The sequence below is a fragment of the Terrapene carolina genome, unplaced genomic scaffold (genome assembly GCF_002925995.2).
Source record: "Terrapene carolina triunguis isolate 2854851 unplaced genomic scaffold, T_m_triunguis-2.0 Scaffold69, whole genome shotgun sequence".
NCBI classification, from domain to species: Eukaryota; Metazoa; Chordata; order Testudines; family Emydidae; genus Terrapene; species Terrapene triunguis.
This window is the reverse complement of record NW_020664420.1, coordinates 31,858,902-31,880,152: the sequence shown is the minus strand read 5'-3', so window position 1 is coordinate 31,880,152 and position 21,251 is coordinate 31,858,902. Positions and strand designations below refer to the sequence as shown.

Genomic DNA, 21,251 nt, shown 5'->3' with positions numbered 1-21,251 from the left:
TTGTCAACTGTTGGAAATGGGCCATCCCGATTATCACTACAAACGTTTTTTTTCTCCTGTTTCAGAGTAGCAGCCGTGTTAGTCTGTATCCGCAAAAAGAACAGGAGTACTCCTGTTCTTTTTTCTCCTGCTGATAGTAGCCCACCTTAACTGATTACTCTCACTAGAGTTAGTATGGCAACACCCATTTTTTCATGTCCTCTGTGTATATATATCTTCCTACTGTATTTTCCACTGCATGCATCCGATGAAGTGGGTTTTAGCCCACAAAAGCTTATGCTCAAATAAATTTTTTAGTCTCTAAGGTGCCACAAGTACTCCTCGTTCTTTTTTTTAAAGATTTTAAGTGATTATAAGTGATAGGCAAAAGTCAGAGTAGTTACCAAAGGAAAATAAAAGATAAGCACACAGTCTAAATTCTCAACCTTATTAGACTAGGCAATATCTAGACTAAGCAGTTTTTCTCACCCCACTCGATACTGCAGGTTGGTTACAGTCTTTCGTATGCAGCCTCTCCCTGTTAGCCTGAATTTAAGATACGTGGAAGGGCAACGCAGCATAACTATGAAAATCATGACCACTTGGACAATACTATGTTAGTAAATTTATACCCAAAAAGAGATGTTCAAAAGGTATAGAAGGAAGATTAACAGGAAGTGTCTAGCAATTGCAAAGATGGACATGTAAATCTGAAGTTAAATACTGAACCATCTACAAAAACTTGGCTCTTTGTAATTGCAGTACTTTTCGTTGAAGCACAATTTTGGTCATTAGTATTAAGATACATGGGAAGATCATAGGAGAGGGACTAAGTTAAGCCTGCCTACTATGAGGAACACTTCTCATTAACCTTCATAATAAAATATGAAGTACTGAAATTAATCTTAGAAAATATGATAAATGTTCGTGACCAATTCAGAAATGTTAACTTCTACATTTTCTGTTATGATTTAAAATTTTTCCTCTGAAAAATCCATTTGCTATAGCAATTAGTTCATCAATCTCCAAAGCACATAAAAGTGCAGAAAATAATTAAAGGAAAGTAAAGAAATATTTGCATAACAAAAATTACTGTGTACAGTGTTGTAACACACGCAAAACTACCTCCACCAAACAAGGACATTCCACCAGAGAAGTAGATCATATCATGGAATGGGCCACCCAAATACTCCAAGAGAACCTGCTTCAGTACAGAAATAAAACCCCCTCGGACCACATACCCCTAGCTGTCACCTACCACCCCACGGTGGAACCCATATGGGGTATCAAACAACTACAACCCATACTCGATGGGGACCCCATCCTGAAAGAAATCTTTCTTGAACCCCCTCTTCTGGCCTTCAACAACCCCTAAACCTCTCCAAGCTCATCATCAGAAGCAAGCTCCCCACAGACCAGGACACACCAACTCAAAGCAGCACCAGATCCTGCTAGAACAACAGATGCAAAATCTGCAGACACATTTCCATTGCTACAATTATCAACATTCCCCACAACACACCTTTCAAGATTCATGGATCCAACACATGCCTATCACAACATGTGGTGTACCTCAGCCAGTGTATTAAATGCCCCAATAGCAACATGGGTGAAACCAGACAAACACTATGCTCCCAAATGAACTCAAACAAGAAAATGATAAAAGACAAAAACACCACATCACCTGTGGGTGAACACTTTTCACAAAGCGATCACTCTGTATCTGACCTATCAGTCCTGATCCTCAAAGGAAATCTGCACATTATTTTCAAAAGACAAACCTGGGGGCTTAAATTCATAACTGTGCTAGACACTAAAAATCATGGATTGAATAGAGACACTGGATTTATGGCTTATTACTACAACCTATAACTAGGGCCCTACCAAATTCATGGCTGTGAAAAATGCATCACGGACCGTGAAATCTGGTCTTTTGTGTACTTTCACCCTATACTATACAGATTTCGGGGGGGAAGGAAGGGAGGGGACCAGCGTTTCTCAAACAGGGGGTCCTGACCCGAAAGAGGGTCATGGGGGGGGGGGAACCGCAAGGTTATTGTAGGGGGGTTGCAGTATTGTCACCCTTACTCCTATGCTGCTTTTAGAGCTGGGTGGTCAGGCAGCGGCGGCTGCTGGCCAGGCAACCAGCTCTGAAGGCAGCACCCGCTAGCAGCAGTGCAGAAATAAGCATGGCAATATCATATTATGCCACCCTTACTTCTGCGTTGCTGCCTTCAGAGTTGGGTCAGGACCCTTACAGTTACACCACCATGAAATTTTAGATTTAAATATCTGAACTCATGAAATTTACAATTTTTAAAATCCTATGACTGTGAAGTTGACCAAAATGAACCATGAATTTGGTAGGCCCTATGTATAACCCACTAACAACTCCCCTTCCAGCTGTTTACCCTCCTCCTTCCTTTTCAATTGTATATATATGTAATTTGAAAATTTACTACTTGAATATTAATGATTTGGAATGGAGCCATTAATTCTTTATGTTCTTCAGAGTAGCAAGTAGGATTATTATCTGATTAAGCAACTAGAATAGTCAGCTATTCTCTACACACAAACACAATGTTATTATTTGATTTCGTGTTAAGCTTTGAGGGGTTTTTATAAAATCAGTGACTGTGCAGTCTTGATGGAACACTATGAAGTCCAACTCAGTTGATTTTTTTTTGCAATAAGTAAGCAAATAAACTATATATAGCTGAATTACATTTCCAAAATTAATTGTCAAATAGCACTCAGCTGCTAAGCAACTTCAGTTAGTTCTACATTTTAATAGCACTTACACTGCATGTATGAATATACATCATATAGTCTCCAAACATAAGACCCATGGAATCTTTTGTGAAACATATGCCTCCAAGAACATGCAGCCTCATAAATAAAAATTACACCATAGAGAATAAACAGATATTTGTGCAGAGATACCTATCAAAATTAGCCTACCAACCAGCAAATATTTTGGATGACATTCTGGACTCATTAAAGTCAATGGCAAATCTCCAATTGACTTCAACTGGTCCGGAATGTCACCCTTTGTCTTTAACTAAGAAACAGTCCATTAATAAAAAGCATCATCTCCAGTTTGTTTCTTTGCCTTTTTAAGTACAAAGCACTTAAAATGTTGATTTATTTAAACACAATCGGGGTGCAAGAAAATGGGAAATTCTTTAAGTTAGTCAAAGCTCATTCAAGCATTTTTAATAGTAAGAATTTTGATCTCAACTTCTTACTGCCTTAGTTATTTTATTACTAGAACATGAACAACATTGTTAGTATAGAAAACAGAATTCTTATTATTAAGACTCACCAAGAAGGGCAGACATATTCTGAAAGATTCGCAGCAGCTCAGGAGTAAGACATGGGCTATTCTCCAATGTCACTAACCTAAGAGTAGATTAATTACAACATTGTTTACATTTAGTTCCCTGTTTTGCACAATAAACATGTTAAGAGGAACAATTTTGACAAGTGTAAAAATACTGTAATATTCTAGTATCAATATAAAATCTCTCCAAATGAAGAATGCCACAATTATTTGAAATTATTATCTTTCAAAATGCTATTTCCCACACTGCTGGTCTGTGGAATACTTGCTGGTCCTGTCATCTCAAAAGAATAGGGGAAAGAAGCAAACATTTTTATGCCTCTCTATTTTTGTTTTTAAATGACGGCCGTTTGAAGTTGCTCAGAGGTTTGGAATGTTCAAAGTATCCACAAGGGAGGTGGATTAATGGGCAGAGTGCAGGTAAGGTGGCTAAAGTTGCATGCTACATGCATCAAGACAACATACTAGCATTCTAGACCTCTAAGAAATTTCAAAGAGTCACCAGTTAAAGAAACCTATGCTACAGAAATATCTCCCTTTTCCCTCAAAATATTGTTCTGAGGTGTAATATCCTGCATTGGTGACAATCAGGTGAGAGCAGACTACATTCATCATTCTATGTTCCAACTTATAGTTCCTGTGGGTGGATAATCAATGAAATTTCGCATTATGTTTATAAGCAAAGCACATGATTAAAAAAACACTACATGCTCAGACAGTCAAACCTCCACTGGTCAAAGCAGCAATAGCCCATAATTTGCTTGATCCCAAATCTGAGCTTGCCACATGGTCAGTTTAGTGTACATATTACATATATGTTTCTAAGCAAGTCACTTTTTTTTGTAGTAGTGATAAAAATATTAATGTGCACTTATCTGCTGAGCAAAGTTCTTCCACTTACCATAATTCCAAGCCATCTTCCAGAAGATAAACATGTGGAGGCTGGGAAACGTCTGTACTTAGCTGAATAATTGGAAGTAGGAAAGGGTAGAGGTTCTTGCTGTCTGCTCCTAATCCCTGCAGGAGGAATAAACAAAACAACATAAAACAATTTAAAAAAAAATCTGATCTGAAACAGAAAATTTAAGGTATTTTCTTTTTAGGCCACACCTATTTTCTACCATTACTCATTACACCAATGAAGTCAGCTGGATTTCATTTTTACAATTAGTAATGGAACACAACAAATTCTAGCATACTGGCGCTAAAAATAAAACCATAAGCCTAGCACACACAGTCACTACATTTTTATGCCACATATTACACTAGAGCACATATATATAAAACCATACACTTTAAAATGACTTGGGCAATAGGCATATCAGCAAATCAATTTAGACTTTCATTACTTAGGGAAAACTGATTGAGATTTGTCTTTAGACCCATTCAGGTTTATCTTTAAACCCACTGGGAGAGTAGAAGCAGCAGCATTTGGGGATGGACTGTTCTCTTCTCTTTGAGGTGAACGTACGAGAAAATAAAAACTAATGGATTGGTGAGGAAAAGAGGCTGGGGTTTCACAGCACCTCCCATCTAAGTCCTACCACCCATATATCCCTCTGCAGTTAATCATGTGAGTCAGGATAGGGCCTAAGACAGACTCTGGGGCTTGTTAGAGCAACATCAGCAGAAGGATTTCAAACCAGACTTTGGAACTATATGACTAATGATATACACACTAAAATATATCAATTGTATACAGCAAGTAAATCACTCCTGATCCTCTTCAAATATTTTGAGGACAGTAAAACGTTGAAAAGTTTGCAAAACTGATTATAAACAGTATACACATTTTCAAATCATTTCAATGTCAATCATGCTTTCTCTAGAAAAACTTTAGAGTAGCACAGATGGAGCCTATAAATACTTAATGGAAACCAGGGGATAAAACATTTTAAAGGAGGGAAAGGTGTCAACATTTATTTTGTGGATTTTATCACACCCTAAAGCTTTTGAAATGTTCTTGGAACAGGAAGAATATAAATTCTTCTAACAAGGATTCATATTTATAGTGACATTGATTTTTTTAAATAACTAATAGAAAGAATGACCTCTACATGTGGCTATAAGGCACAGAAAACACACCACATAACCTAACACATCTTTAAATCAATTTAATCTAATCTGGGACTAAGATGCCTTAATTTTAAACATGGTTATTGTACGTTTTCACTACGGAGCAGAATTAAGAATGTTTGATATAGTAACTCTGCACTTCCATAAGCTAATGTTTGGATTTATTTTATGTTTTAATTTTAATCTCAGAAATTCTTGTTTTTGTAATAATTATACCTTGCCTGTAACATATTTTACCCTAAATTACTGCATTGTACTCTCAACCTTAACTCTATCTCAACTGTTCCTTTCTTTGACTATAAGGAGATATGGAGAGATACCTACTCTGGACTTCCTCTTTTCTGATAATAGAGATGAGGTACTATCAGAGATTGAGGTGTCAGAAGACAAGGTGCTTCGAGAAACCAATATTTTGGAAAGTAATAAGTCACCAGGCCAGATGGTATACATCCAAGAGTTTGAAGGAGCTTAAGTATGTAGTGGCTGAACTTCCCACAAATATATGCAATCTCTCATTAAAAACACCTACTGCACCACTGTAGCAAATGCTGTACTTATATTTAAATAAGAATCTAGGGATGAACTGGGAAACTACAGTCCAGTAAATCTTAAATCTGTACCTGATAAACTGGTTGAAACAATAATTAAAATTCAAATAACAGAACACCTCAATCTCTGATAGTACCTCATCTTTATTATCAAGTTACCCCACTCAAGCTAGCCTAGCTCTAGAGAGACCAAACTCTAGAGAGACCAACCACACTGCAAAACAACACTGGAGCCAGGGCCGGATTATGACATTCTGAGGCCCTAAACTATGTCAAGTGTAAGAGGCCCCATAACATTAAAAAAATAATTTATTATTTTCACAGAAAGAACATTTAAGATATAAACATGAAAGCTTTATATTTGCATATATACAAAGACAAAGTTGTAAAAATAGAATAATAATCTAACTAAAACATGTGTCTTGCAATATGCCTGTTTACATTATAAAATAATCTCAAATTAACATATTTTGTCTATGATGTCTTAATTAGTAGATATGAAAACTTTATATCTACAGCAACACAAAAGCAGTTACAGTTACAGAGACCAGCTTACTTAATGGAAGTAGTACAACCTACAGTATGTCTGTTTGCACATCACATTAATTTTAACACTGAAATTTAAAACATTTTCTTTCATGATTGATTGATGACGTCCTCAAATGATAAGCTACGGAGTTTGTCACTTCTGATGCACAGAATGCTTAGGGCAGATGTCTGCCTAGAAAATGCTGCAAGAAAAGCTCTCTCTCTTCACGTTCGCTTCTCTACCCTCTGTCTCCCCCAGAACCACTAATTAATCTCAAGTAAACAACTCGGGGCCACAGAGTCGCGCATAAAGCTTGTTGTCAAAGAGAAAGAATTTACCAGAAAAAAGACTGGTAATCTCTAGACAGGCATTGAGAAAATGAGGAAAAACTAGCCAATATTCAAGCAAAGATAATGAATATTATAGGCCTTAATAGCTTATAAATCATATATGCAGATAGTTTGAAATAACTAGCTCACCAAGTATTCAGAATATTTTGATACATACGTATATCTTCCTTCCATTCTCTCAAAACCCTTTATTTATCCTTTCATCAGCACTCTCTGATATTTACTGTGAAGGTTCCCAAAACTGACGGAGGGAAGCCAACACAAATTTATCCTCCTCAAGATCCACTTGACCCAAGTCCATAAGACGATCACCTGCAAACTCAATCATGTGAAGCATGGATAGCGCATGAAGCAGAAAGTGGTATGCACACTAAAATACACAATTGTATGTACATACACATCAAAAGAAGAAAGAACACACTAACACTTAAGAAAACGAAGAAAAACAGGAGTGAAGGCACTATATGACTAAGCGTGCTGGACCATAAATGAAAGATGGTGGCCTTCCGGCTGTTACCAGCCCAGGGGGACGCTATACATAACATCACTACTAGGACGAGTCCCATATGAGTATGAGCTTGGCAGGATTGTCTCACGATTCTGCAGTCTCCGACCTCACAATTTTCCCGATTTTATCAGCAGTGAGATTATTTATTTATTTAAATAAGTTATGAAGGCACAGTCAGAATTTTACCAGTAGCAGTTGGCCAACAAAATGCTGTCTTAGGAGACTGATAGCAGACTTACTCATAGAAATACTAATTCTACAAGTGCAATTATCGTTTTTTTCTCAGCCCTGGCCTCCCGCCTGTCAATAATGAACAATTAGTGAAGGGTAAGGGAGGTTAAGGGTATTTGTGTAGCCAGATGTGTATATTTTTGTCATATTTGAATGCAAATGTCTATATTTAGAAAGAATCTTCTTTTTCCCATATCTCATTTATCAACCAATTTTGCTAAAATTTGAAATGGAGTCAGTTTTTTATTTTTTATAGGCCCCCTCATGTTGAGAGGCCCTAAATTGTAACGTAGTTATCTTATGCCTTAATCTGGCCCTGACTAGAGCTACATAGAGGAATTTAATAAGCAGCAAAGAGTGATTGGATTAGCAGCTGCTGAGCTGCTATAACTTGAGCTACATTACTAACTTGACAATCAGCAGCATTTGAGTTTCAACCCATCCCCCTAACAAGCCAACTTAAAGCACCATTTAACTCAATTTAGAGATTTTTGTTTGTAGATGGGAGTTAGACTACGGGCAAACCTCAAATTAAAGCTCAAGCTAACTGTAGCCAATTAGTTCATTTTATCCATTTATCATTATGTTATTTAGTATTATGATCAACTCATATGCTATTTCATATATAATCAATGTTTGCTAAATAGATTTAAATTGCAATCTTATGTATAAGATTGACAAGCATTTAGGAATGATGAGTGTGTATTAGGTACGTAAGTAAAACGTGGCTGGAATGCAAAGCCAATAGGTTGAGGCATGTAAGATTTTAGCTTGGCCATACTGGGGCGTAGGCTTAAGAATGTTTGACATGAATATGTGACCTAGGAATAACCCTATGCTAGTAGGGTTACAAGGTTACTGTAAAACAGTGGCTCTCAAACTTTCCAGACTACTGTACCCCTTTCAGAAGTCTGATTGTCTTGCATACCACCAAGTTTCACCTTACTTAAAAACTACTTGCTTACTAAATAAGACACAAAAATACAAAAGTGTCACAGCACACTGTTACTGACAAATTGCTTACTTCTCATTTTTACCATATAATTATAAAATAAATTGGAATATAAATACGGTACTTACATTTCAGTGTATAGTACGTAAAGCAATATAAACAAGTAATTGTATGAAATTTTAGTCTGTACTGACTTCACTAGTACTTTTTCTGTAGCCTGTTGTAAAACTAGACAAATATCTAGATGAGCTGATGTACCCCCAGGGGGTACACATACCCTGGTTGAGAATCACTGCTGTAAAAGATGTGCCAATATGTGATGTTACAGAAAAATAGACCGCAATGTACTGCCCAAGACCACAAGACACCTGATTGTAAGATCACAGGACATCCTGGTCTGACTGCAGGTTACCATGGACACACATGGTGCATAGATGCTAAAGAGAATAAGGGGAACTAAGAGAACAACCTATGAAAAATGGGGCACCCCAATAGTCCTGGGGTGTGAAAGTACAGATAAGGAAAAGAGGGTTGAAGCCCTCATGCATATGCATAAGGTGTTAAGCAGGGTCAGAACAACAATATAAAAGAGGTTCCCTGGTTGGGTAAAAGTGGGAAATCCCCACAGGAAGCACCCCTCTATAGATGATCATCTGTTGAGAAATCCATCAGAGCCCTGAATACCTTTGGGGATGCGAATATGACTACATTCTTAGTCATTGCCTGGGTTTTTGTAAGATTTATATATGCATGGGTAACATTAACTTTACTTAATGCTTTAACAAAACTTGTAGTAGAGATAAGACTTTGTACTAGTGATTGTGGTCGCTATCCTTGGTCTTCCTGGAATCGTCAAATTCACCAGAGGTGATTTTCACTCTGTTGCGCTTAAAACTGTAGCAACAGGAACTGAACCCGTTGTAGGTTAATATAAAATCACTAAATTCAATTTAAATAAAAAAAGGCTACATAAGAATGCAGTGAAGACAAGCCTACAATGCCATGCCAAGACAATTATTTGACCCATACTGGTTACATTTCTAAAATTATGTAACATACCGTTACATCTAGATTGTGTTCGCTTTCCATTTCATGATATATGAAATCATGTATAATGAAACTATTAATATCCCAAACTGCAAAACCTAGTAGCTGCCTTAGAAATTTGAGCAAGGCAAAGAATATGACATAACTAACATGTATTTTAAGCAAGATGGGCCTTGTAAGGTATAATTGGAAAGGTTATGATTTACTGAATATGATTATCCTATTTGTATGCACATATCATTTTTGTATCTGAAATTAGGAATATTGACTATGTATCTATATTTCAACTATGTTACTTTGGGTGACGTCCCCTGCTAACACTTCAGGTACAACAATGAAAAATCCTGACAGTGCTGATGACCCATCAGCAAGAGACAATTGACTGCAAAAGAGGTTAGTCTTCCTGTGAATGTGTGGGTCAGCCTGTGAAGAATGGCTACAGAGGCCCTACAGATGCATGTGACCATGTCACCTGATACTGGAACCCATCTTGAATTCTGTACTTTTCCACATGAAGCTGGGCAGTGTGTGTGTGGGGGGTCAAACTAGGAAAAAAAAGGACTCCCACCTTATGCAAATCTTATTTAAGGGTGGGAAGTGAGGTAATCCAGGTCGTCAGTTCTCCCCTGCTACCCTACCCAAGATGACTGCTGGAAACAACTAAGTTGGAACTGGGGGAAAGAACTGGACCCTGGCTGGAAGGGCGTCCGGCCTGTGAAGATGATGATTAGAACCACGTTTAGGGTGAGAACTTACATGTAACCAGTTTCTTGCTCTGTTTTATTTTCTTAATAATCTGCCTTGTTCGGTCTTCTACCTCCTTAACTACTTAAAATACATCTGTTATAGTGAATACATTTATTTCTGGCTTACAATATAACCCAGTTTATGTGATTTCTAACTGGGGGGGGGGGGCGCGAGAAGTTGTGCATACCCTCCTCCACATTGAGGGACGAGGTGAATTTCATATAATTTTGCCACGGTCTCAAGCCTACTTCTGGTCCTTATTCCTGCATCACTGAGAATTACCCTTTTAGACCATACTCTCCATCAACACCACAGACTTTGGTGCCCATTATTTGCTGCACTCTGGACTTCATGCCTGATTTTGAATTATTTTGAGGATATCATTTGGATAACCCTTTTTAGACCTCAGGCCCCACTTTGGTTTTGAATTATGTTGTATTTTCTCTTTCGATCCTGTATTTAGTTTTGTCCTCTGTCCATACATTGTTAACTAGTTTGTTTTTTTAAGAGTTTATATATGGAAGAAAAGAACACAGAAAGTTTGCCAACTTTCATAACTTGCTGCCTTTATTTTTCCTTTTTCAAGAGTGTTAACTGCTTTGACTTCCTGGGGATACATACAGAGCTATATTTATTAGGACATCTGGTAAGCAGTAATCTCTTGGAAAGTCTCAGTGAATTCCTCTGAGCAAATTCCCGATGAGGTAGAAAACTGCTAAAGCATGTATTTCTAGAGCAGATGCTTTCTCCTTTGTCTTTCCACAGAATGAACACAGGGAGAAGTGCCAAATCTGAAGTATCTTTGGATGTCAGGAAAGAACAAAAATGAGGTCTTTAGAAGAAAGAAGTGTTTCATATAGCAGGCAGCATCTCAATATAAAAATAACAGATGCCTCTGCAAAAGGGAGGAAGGCCTTCTCTATTTAAAGATTCTAAACAAAGAAAACAAATCAAAGCTGTTACACAAAAATAATAAATCTATTCAGAAAGCACAGTCCTAGTATACAAATGAAAATATATTTCATAGGAGCATAGGACTTGCCAGAATGGACCAGGCCTGTGGTCCCTCTAGTCCTCTATTCTGTCTCCAAAAGTAACCAGCACCATAATCTTTAGAGGAAGATGCAAGAAATGCCCAGAAGGCAGATGTGAGATAAGCTGCACTCTAGGGGAATCTCCTTCTAATATCATATAATCAGAGATCGACATAAGCCCTCAAAAATGAGGTTTTATTATATGCCTTGCCCAACTCTACTTTTCAATGTTTACTATCAAAACTCTGGATAGATCCTCCATTGTTGACTGCACTTTTCTTGGGATTCTGAAACTTTGGAGCCAAGAAGATTGCCCCATTACTACAGATATTGCCATAGATCGCAAGGCACCATCTGCTGCTTCCAGTGCTTCTTGCAAACTAACTGTCCTTCATTTATTAGGAATTTGAAGTCCTTCCTATGTTTCTATAGCAACTTATCAACAAAATCTGTGAACTTAATTATAATTAAGAAATCAGCAGGCAAGCAGGGCCTGATAATTTAAAATTCTAAATTGTAAGCTTGCCGATGAATAACACCTATGACCAAACAGATCTAGTTATTTCAACTCTTCCTCAAATGGAGTAACCTTGGGTTGGGGCTGTCTAATCTTCTCGTCTGCAGCCACAAATAAAGAGCCTGTACCAGGTTTGAATAAAGATATTCTGAACAAATGGCATTTAGTATCTTTTGTCTGCCTTTTTTTTTTTTTTTTTTAATTTGAGGTGACAGTTGCTGGTGTTTGCCAAATATTTTTAGCAAGTTCCAATAAACCCTCATTAATGGGAAGAGCTACTCTTCTTGGCATTAAAGTATACAGGATGTGCAACAACTTGTGAGGGGTCTCCTGCACCTCCTCAAATGGAATAGTTCTCTGAAAACATTCGCTCCATGTGCAGTAAAAGTCAAAAAAAGCTAACAGAATGTTAGGAACCATTAGGAATGAGATAGAAAATATCTAAATACATGATATGCCCACTACTTGAATACTGAATACCGTTCTGATCGCCGCATCTCAAAAAAGATATAGTAGAATTGGAAAAAGGTGCAGAGAAGGGCAACAAAAATAATTAATGGGATGGAACAGCTTCCATATGAGGAGAGATTAAAAAGACTGGAACTGTTCAGCTTAGAAAAGAGATAACTAAGGGGGAAAATGGGAGACGTCTATAAAATCATAATGATATGGAGAAATTTAATAGGAAAGTGTTATTTACCCTGTAGGGAGCTGGGGTGGCCTCCTTCCGAACCAGAGGGTAAAGAACCACTCTCTCAGCCTGAGTGGGAGGAGCCAGGCCAAGCTTACTCCACCCCCGGAAGGGGAGGGTGGAACAGGAAGTACAAAAGGGGGGGCCCTTAGCCCAGTCAGGGCAGCACCAGGGAGGGAGACAGACCCAGATTGCTGGCTATTCCCTATAGACCCTGCTGCCGAACCAGGGGATGCCCTGGACCAGGGGAAACCTGACCTTGAGGAAGGACTCGGGCTACCAGGACTGCCGGCCACAGAGTACCCCGACGAAGTGGAGGAGTTGGGCAGCGACCCGAGCCGAATGAGCCTGATGCTGAGGGTGAGATGGAGCTACCGAGGCTACCGGCAGTGGAATATCCCAACGAATTGGAGGAACCCGAGGGACCCACTTGAGAAGTAGGAAGTGGCCCAGGGGTAGAACTGGACAGTGTGGTGAATCAGTATTTGATCAGTGTGTTGCGGATGGATCCCCACTGACCCAGTGGCGGGACCCTCTCCTCCCACCACTGTCAGGGCCCTGGGATGGAACACAGTGGAGCTGGTTGGGCCTGCATTCCCCTACCCCGGCCACCCCACCTCGGGGTGGCAGAACCCCAATAAAGAACTAAGGACTCTAGCCAGTGCTCCCCTGCCTGAGGGGCGCACCACGGATTCTTGCCAGTGCTCCCCTGCCTGAGGGGCGTGCCACAGACTCTTGCTGGCGCTCCCCGGCCTGAGGGGCGTGCCACGGACTCTTGCCGGCGCTCCCCGGCCTGAGGGGCGCGCCACGGACTCTTGCTGGTGCTCCCCGGCCTGAGGGGCATGTCACTGACTCTTGCTGGTGCTTCCCGGCCTGAGGGGTGTGCCATGGTCGCTGGCCAGTACTCCTGTGTCACGCCAACTGCAACGGCACATCTCCCTCCGCTAATTCCCCATCGACGAAGAGGTATGACTAAGGCCTTTCGGCAAGGCAGTAGCTCCCCACCACCCCCCAGTGGCTTGGTGGACCAACTGAGACCTTGCTACATACCCCTTTGCATAACATACTTACCAGGGGTCACCCAATGAAACTAACAGGCAGGAGGTTTAAAACAAACAAACGGAAGTACTACTTCATACAACATAGTCAACATGTGGAACTCATTGCCATGAGTTGTTGTGAAGGCCAAAAGTATAACTGGGTTAAAAAAAGAATTAGGTAAGTTCATGAAGGATAGGTTCATCAATGGCTATTAGCCAAGATGGTTAGGGACAAAACCCCATACTCTGGATGTCCCTAAACCTCCAACTCCCAGAGAGTTGGGAGAGACAACAGAGGATGGATCAAACAAAATTGTCATGTTCTGTTAATTCCTCAGAAGTATCTGGCACTGTCAGAGGCAAGACTCTGGGCTAGATGGACCATTGGTCTCACCCAGTATGGCTGTTATTAATCTCAACAACCTTTCTCAGTAAATCCTGAAAACTTTTATAGTCATCCAGATGAGACTGTGCTAAACAGATTACCATCTCCTTCGGACACAAAGATGAAATACCCAACTGGGGTGTAATGTCCTCATTTTGGAGCTGTTCCTCCTCCTCAAAGACTTCCTCCGCAGGCTGAGGATCATGAGGAGATTCTGATGTTGCACTGTTATCTACTTCTGAGTAGAAATCTCATTATAAGGTGGAGCATGAGGAGGATGCTCATGATAAGGACCCCAGGGTTCCAGTATGGCCATGCAGGAACGTTAAACAGGTAGAAAGCAGGGGCACAAGAGGAAGAGTACCAGGGAATATGGCTACCCTCATAATTCCTATGGAGCGTAGGTTTATAGGAAATGCTAGACTCCCTTTCCAACCCAAGAACTCAGAAGAAAAGGCCCTAAGAGAATATGTGGGAGACCCTTCCCCATTGTGCTATGAGCCAAATGAAGAACAAGAAAATTCTACCTCTAAAGATGGGCTGCTGAGGCAAGAGTATTGGGTTGTAACACAGTAGTAGCAGCTGGTGCCAGAGAGAAGCCCATTACTGATGAAACAGTGAGAATACATACAGGGGCAATGCTAAACCCAATTGAAAATAAAGACGACTCACGTTCCTCAAGAACTTGGAGTTCCTCTGGTGCCATGTAACTCCCCTGTACTGGGGTGCTGTGAATCTCTGCTCAATCTCAATATCTCTTCATGTGAGACTTTTTCCAGTCCCCTACTCATTCTTACTGATCATCTCTGGATTCCCTCTAATTCTGGAATATCCTTTTTGAGATCAATGACCAGTACTGAATGCAGTATTCCCAGTAAGGACAAAGCATTGATTTAGATAATAGCATTAGAATATTTTCTGTATTCTCCATGCTATTCCTTATGTATCCTATTTTATTAAATACCACAGCTGCACATAGAGCACACTTTCAACTATCATATATACAGCTCCCCCGTGCCCCCATTAGGGTTAAAATAATAGAATATCAGGGTTGGAAGGGACCTTAAGAGGTCATTTAGTCCAACCCCCTGCTCAAAGCAGGACCAATCCCCGGACAGATTTTTGCCCCAGATCCCTAAATGGACCCCTCAAAGATTGAACTCACAACCCTGGGTTTAGCAGGCCAATGCTCAAAACACTGAGCTATCCCTCCCCCGCTTTCCTTTTATAAAAGCTGGTAAAAACATATTTAAAAACAAGTACTTGGTCCTGTTTGGTATTGTGTAAAGATAGAGTTGTCTGAGGTGTGATTTTTCCAAAAGCTACCATCTCATTTGCTTTTTGGTTCTTGTCAAAACTAAGAATACGCTATATTAAACATCAAGGAAAAAAAGAGACAATGACAGTACATTTTAATTTATTAAATAGGAAGGAAAGAGTGAGTATGTTGAGAGCTCCTGAAGAAATTGACTCCTGTTCTTTTTAAAGAAACTGGAGTCACCCTCATTATCCTTCTATAATGTTTCCTATAAAAACAGGTGTGAACAGCACTGAATATCATAGGGTGGGCAGTCCCCAAAAGCAAAAAGGTTTGTATTCAGTTTATTCACAGTGGAAGGAGACGGACGCTGAGAACTGTAGAAAATTAATGCAATTTCAAATAAGTGGATTGTGAGTTATGATTTGGCAAAAGCCAAGCAGTGCTGTACAGAAAACTAACTGTTTAACTTGACCTGAAAATTCAACAGATAAACCCTTTACCTGGAATAGCCCTGCCTCATCAACCTGAGGTAGGATAATAAGAAAATGTGTGTGTTCTAGGACCCAGCACAGAATTTCTTAATTTTCTCAGAAGTTTTCCATTCCTATTTGAATTCAATATTGTCCTTGCCTTTAGCTTGCTTATTCTCTCCCCCTCGCCAGTGGCTACCACCTCCCTCGTGGATCCAAACATATCTCAAGGGAAAGAACTCTTCTTTCTCTGATTTGGGTCTTAGCTTTCAGAGTGAGAGGGCTTGGACAGGGTCTCAAACCTCAGAGCTCTCCATCCTCTGAGATATAAATGAGGAGTAAATGAAGGGATTCATTCTCAATAGGCAAAGAATGTGGTGCAAAAGTGGAAGGGACGTGGCCAAACCCAAGAGCCTTGTGGACAACTCTGAACTATCTCCAGTATTTGCAAGAAGAGACATGCACCCTAAACATCTTGGATTAAGGGAAGGAGAAGAAGCCAGAAAAACCAAATTGTTAAAACCTTTCAGGCATTCTTCATTACTTCATAAAGAAGATAAAAGGCACAATTCCAAAATTTTTCTAAATGAAGAGTTAACTTGATTAACTTAACAAAACTCAATAAAGCAACTTTTAATGGCCAAAACTATGTAAACAAAACTGTTGCGTGTATAATACTTGCTATGCTTGCCAACACAATTATAGAACAATGTTTCTAATATACTATTATAAAGCACTTAAGGATAACTAAAATGTAAATAATACTCTATAAAGCTAAATACTACCTTCAGTTTACCAGCATAAAATATTACACGGAATATACAAATGTGAGAAAGTATCAGGAAGATTTTGATACTTTACCTGAATAAGATGAATTAGAGTGGTTAGAATGGCACATCTCAGCATATTGTGCTCCTCGCTTTGTTTCCAAAGCAGGGGTAAATACTGAACCAAACATCCTACATATGGCCGTATCTACAGTCAAGAAATCAAAATGACAATATTTTTAACAGAGTAAAATATTTTACTTAACCATGAAACTATACAAAAGCTATCAAATCTCCAAAAATTTCACACATTATCTTTGAGCCAAAATTGCACAAGCTATGTTCAGTTGGTTTTGTCACAATATTAAATATATTTTTGTTTTGAACTTGCTTCTTTTTTTCATTAACAAAAATACCTAACATTTCTTACTAAGAGATTTAAATGGTCCATAATTATGTAACGGTTACACAGAACATGTTTTTCATAGCAGACATTATGAAAATGTGAGTAAAAGCTTAGTCATGTATGAAAAGAAAAAACGGACCATGTTTTCATATTGAAATGGTTTCGTCTAAAGTATGGATTAGAACAGCCTATATAATTGAATTGTGTGGGAAGAAAGAGTCCAAGAAAACCCAAGTTCAGTAAAAGGAAAGGAGAGGTTACTCATCTTGTGCAGTACTGGACTTCTTCAAGATGTGTCCACCTGTAGGTGCTCCACTTCAGGTGTGCATGTGTTCTGTGCCTTTGACTGAAGATTTTTGGTAACAGTGCCCACTCGACCCGTGCATGCACCCTACATATATGCTCATGCCACATACTGAGGCTATATAAGGCTGTGTGTACGAACCACCCTCAGTTCCTTCTCTACTCCAAAGTCCCACAGAGGAAACTTCAGAAGCAGAGGAGGAGGAGGGCAGGTAGTGGAGCAACCACACGGACACACATCTCAAAGAATTCCAGTTACTGTACAAGGTGAGTAACCTCTCCTTCTTTGAGTAGTATCCCTCTGGGTGCTCCACTTCAGGCGACTCCTTAGCAGTAACCCCCTTAAGTAAGCAGGAGTTTCGGAACAGAGTCCAGCACTGAAGAGAGAACTATGTTGCCTACAGCAGCATCCAATCTAGCAGTGTGAACTACAGCATAATGGCTGGAAAAAGTATGCACCAAAGTACATGATGCAGCTTTGCAGTTTTCAGCAACTGGAACGTCCTTGAGGAGGGCTACAGACATAGATTCTGATCTAGTAGAATGTGCAGTCACTCAGAGGGGAGATGGCATATGATCCAAATTTTAACAGGTAATAATACATCCAAAGATCAATCAGAGTCTCTGCATGGAGACAGTGAATCCACTAGACCTAGCCGCAATAGAAACAAAAAGTCTAGGGGATTTCCTGAATGATCTGGTTCTGTCCAAGTAAAAGGCCGATGACCTCTTAACACCCAGTGCATGGAATATAGCTTCCTGCATAGACTGATGTGGCTTAGGAAAGAAAACTGAAAGGTGAATAGTATGGTTAATATGAAACACAGAAGAAACCTTAGGTAAAAGTTTTGGATGGGGTTGTAAAGATGCCATTTTTCTTGAAGAACACAGTAAATGGAGGGTCTGTCATTAGAGCCCCAATCTCCCCAACCCTTGATGCAGAAGTGATGGACACCAAAAAGGCTGCCTTCAGACAACTGTAACAGAGAGCACATAGCTAGTGGCTCAAAAGGCTGTTTCATGAGATGGTTAAGAACAAGGTGAGATCCCAAAGCAGATTAGCATCTCTAATCCGTAGAAAAAGGTTCATAAAATCTTTCAGGAATCTCACTACAGTCAGCTGTGTGAAAACTGACAAACCTTCTGGCAAGTGGAAAGCTGTTATTGATGCTGAGTGAACCTTGATGGATTACCTATTGGAACTGAACCTAAAACTGGAAAGAGATGGTTGGACAGGCAAAAGATGACGGCAGTTACACCAAAGACAACATGTTTTTGAACATATTTTTGAAGGTAAGTGTGTCTTATTGTTTCCCTCCTGCTATTTAATGGCACATGTTGTACTCCCAATGAACAGGATGCTTCTATCTAGTCCCAAAAAACATTGAGGAGCCATGTTTGGAGTTACAGAACATTCAGATTGGGGTGATGTGTTCAACCCACATCCTGAGACAACAGTTGAGAACGGATCAAAAGCTGCCATGCATGGTGAGCAGTGAGTCTGATGAGATAAAAAAACCAAAATTGTCTTGGATGAGTTGGTGCAGTCAAAATGACCCTGGCTCAGTCCTTCTCAATCTTGATGAGACCCTTTAAGAGCACTGGAGTTGGTGGATATGCATAAAAAGACCCTTTTCCCATGTAAAGAGAAAGCTGTTTCCTAGAGTCTGGGGATCGAGTCCTCCTCTGGAACAGAATTTTCTGCATTTTGTGTTGGCTGCAGTGGCAAAAAGATTGACCTCTGGAAACCCCCAAGATAGGATTATTTTGTTTGAGGACTTGAGACTCCAACTCCCAGTTGTAATTTAGGGGGAAATGTCTGCGGAGGTTGTCTGCTATGGAATTTTGTATACCCAGGAAGTAAGAAGCCAAAATGACTATCTGGTTGGCCAGCCACCAATTCCAGAGCTTTATTACTTCAGTGCAGAGAGAGGAGGAATGTGCTCCTCCCTGAGGATATAATATATACAAGCTATGTTGTCCATTATGATCTTGATTGACTTGTTTTTGATTAAGGGTAAAAATAGGAGGCAAGCATTTCTGACCATCCTTAACTCCAGAAGAGTGATGTGCAAGCATTGTTTTTGTTGTGACCATTTGCCTTGGGCTGTGAGAGGGCCTAAATGTGCTCCCCATTCCAGGAGGGAAGTGTCTAATGTTATCATGACCATAGAAGGAGTCTGTCTGAATGAGATTCCTGCACAAACTTTGGAAGGATCATTCCATCAGGTGAGTGACTGTAGGACACCACTGGGTGCTGACACTTGCTTGTTCAGACCTGTTTGTTGGGTACATAAACTGTCTGGAGCTACTTCTGGAGTCATCAAAGATGGAACCTGGCATTTTGTGTTAAGAAAACATAAGGTACCACATTTCCCAGAAGTGCAGAACTTGCTGGAACTTGAGGACTGAGCTGCATTCTTTGGATAAGGTTCTTTAAAGTGAGGAACCTGTTGGGAGGGAGATACTGCCCATCATCAAATCCAGAAACACTCCTACACAATAAATACTTTTTATAGAGGTCAAGACCAATTTCTTGAGATTTATTTGTAGACCTAAACAGGGGAATACTGAAGTTGTTTAACTGCTAATAGAACCTCCTGATAAGATCAGCCCTCAAGAAGCCAGTCATCAAGGTAAGGAAAGGCTGTTATTCCTAGACGATAGAGGTCGGCACCTACAACCGCCATGTTTTTTGAGAGCAGAAGAAAGACTGAAGGTTAGGATCCAGGACTGATAGTGATTGTGATCGAATGTGAAATTCAGAAATCTTTTCTGAGAGGGATGAATTGCTACATGGAAGTAGGCATCTTTAAGGTCAAGAATTACAAATCAGTTCCTGGAGGGAATTATAGCTGCTAGGGACTCCATCTGGAATTTCAGAGCTCTGACATGCTTGTTCAGTTGTCTGAGATCTTGTATTGGCCTCCAACCCCTTTTTTCTTGAGTATCAAAAAATACCTTGAACAAAATCTTTTTCCTCTGTGTTGAAGTGGAACTGGTTCGATGGCCGTGAGACTTAGGAGCAATGTAAACTTCAGTCTCAGCAATAGATTGTGATTGGGGTCCCTGAAGAGGGATGGTGGGGGGTAGAGGGGGCAGAAGGGAGGGATGAAGGTAAAATGATTTGTGTAACCAGATGTAATGGCCTCCAAAACCCATCTGTCCAACATTATAGCCTCCCATGCCTGTTGGAATAGAGAGAGGTCCTTGTTATATGGGGTAGCTTTTAGAATATGCTGTCTCTACCTTTCATTAACTCTGTCCACAACCAAAGAACTTGTGCCAGATGTGAAAACAGAAACTCATAAACCCTGGCCAGGATGTAGCTTTTTTTTTTTTTTTAAATCAGCATGCTTGCATTTAGGGGGTGCCTTTGCTGGAGTTTGCCAGATGGTCTTAGCTGGCTCAAGAAGAGCTTAGTTCATCAGCAATACCACCTGTGCTGAAGAAGTAGTATGCAATATGTCCAGGAGCCTGTGATGGGAACCCTGGACTTCTTCCAACAGAATATGAAGCAGGTCTACAGCTCGCTTCATCAGGTCCTGGAACTCCCAAAAGTCATCAGCTAATGATCGCAGTGGTGGTTTTACTGCCTTATCAGGTGATGGAGAGATATTTGTAAAATGGGTTACCTCTTAGTCTGCCCTTGCCTCTTGCTCCTCAAAGGTCTCCTCTGCTGATTCAGACTGGAGGGGAGGGAGGGGTGGATTGTACCAGGGAATGAGATCTTCTGTGTTCCTTATGAGATTGAATGAGGCCCCTCGAAACTGATGGCTGTAAATAGCCCCTGGGTCCCAATAAGGCCAATGAGGAGGGCCATAAGGTATAGGGAGAGGGGGGAAGTATCCATCACTGATCATCCCAAGTATTAAGATGCAGATGTCTTGTATCCTTTCTTTCTTGCATCTGCAGAGGGGAATAACGACTCCTAGAGTAAACTGGAGAGCCTTGAACTGAAAGCTCTGAGTCTGAATGCTCCTCCACATATTGTACAGGAAGTGACAACCCTTCTTCCTGAATAGTGGAATAGTCTCACTACAAAATGTATGGTCTGTGACCTAACA

General features: G+C 40.0%; 1 protein-coding gene across 1 annotated transcript in view; it reads right to left on the bottom strand.

Moving 5' to 3' along the window:
- IPO11 (importin 11) overlaps positions 1–21,251 on the bottom strand; it is a 247,488-nt gene that overhangs the window by 127,961 nt on the left and 98,276 nt on the right. Inside the window, exons 20-22 of the mRNA XM_026649109.2 lie at positions 16,570–16,683; positions 4,224–4,339; positions 3,305–3,381 (exon numbers count right to left, since the gene is read on the bottom strand). Of these exons, the coding sequence (XP_026504894.1) occupies positions 3,305–3,381; positions 4,224–4,339; positions 16,570–16,683 (307 nt within the window). The remainder of the gene's footprint in view (positions 1–3,304; positions 3,382–4,223; positions 4,340–16,569; positions 16,684–21,251) is intronic.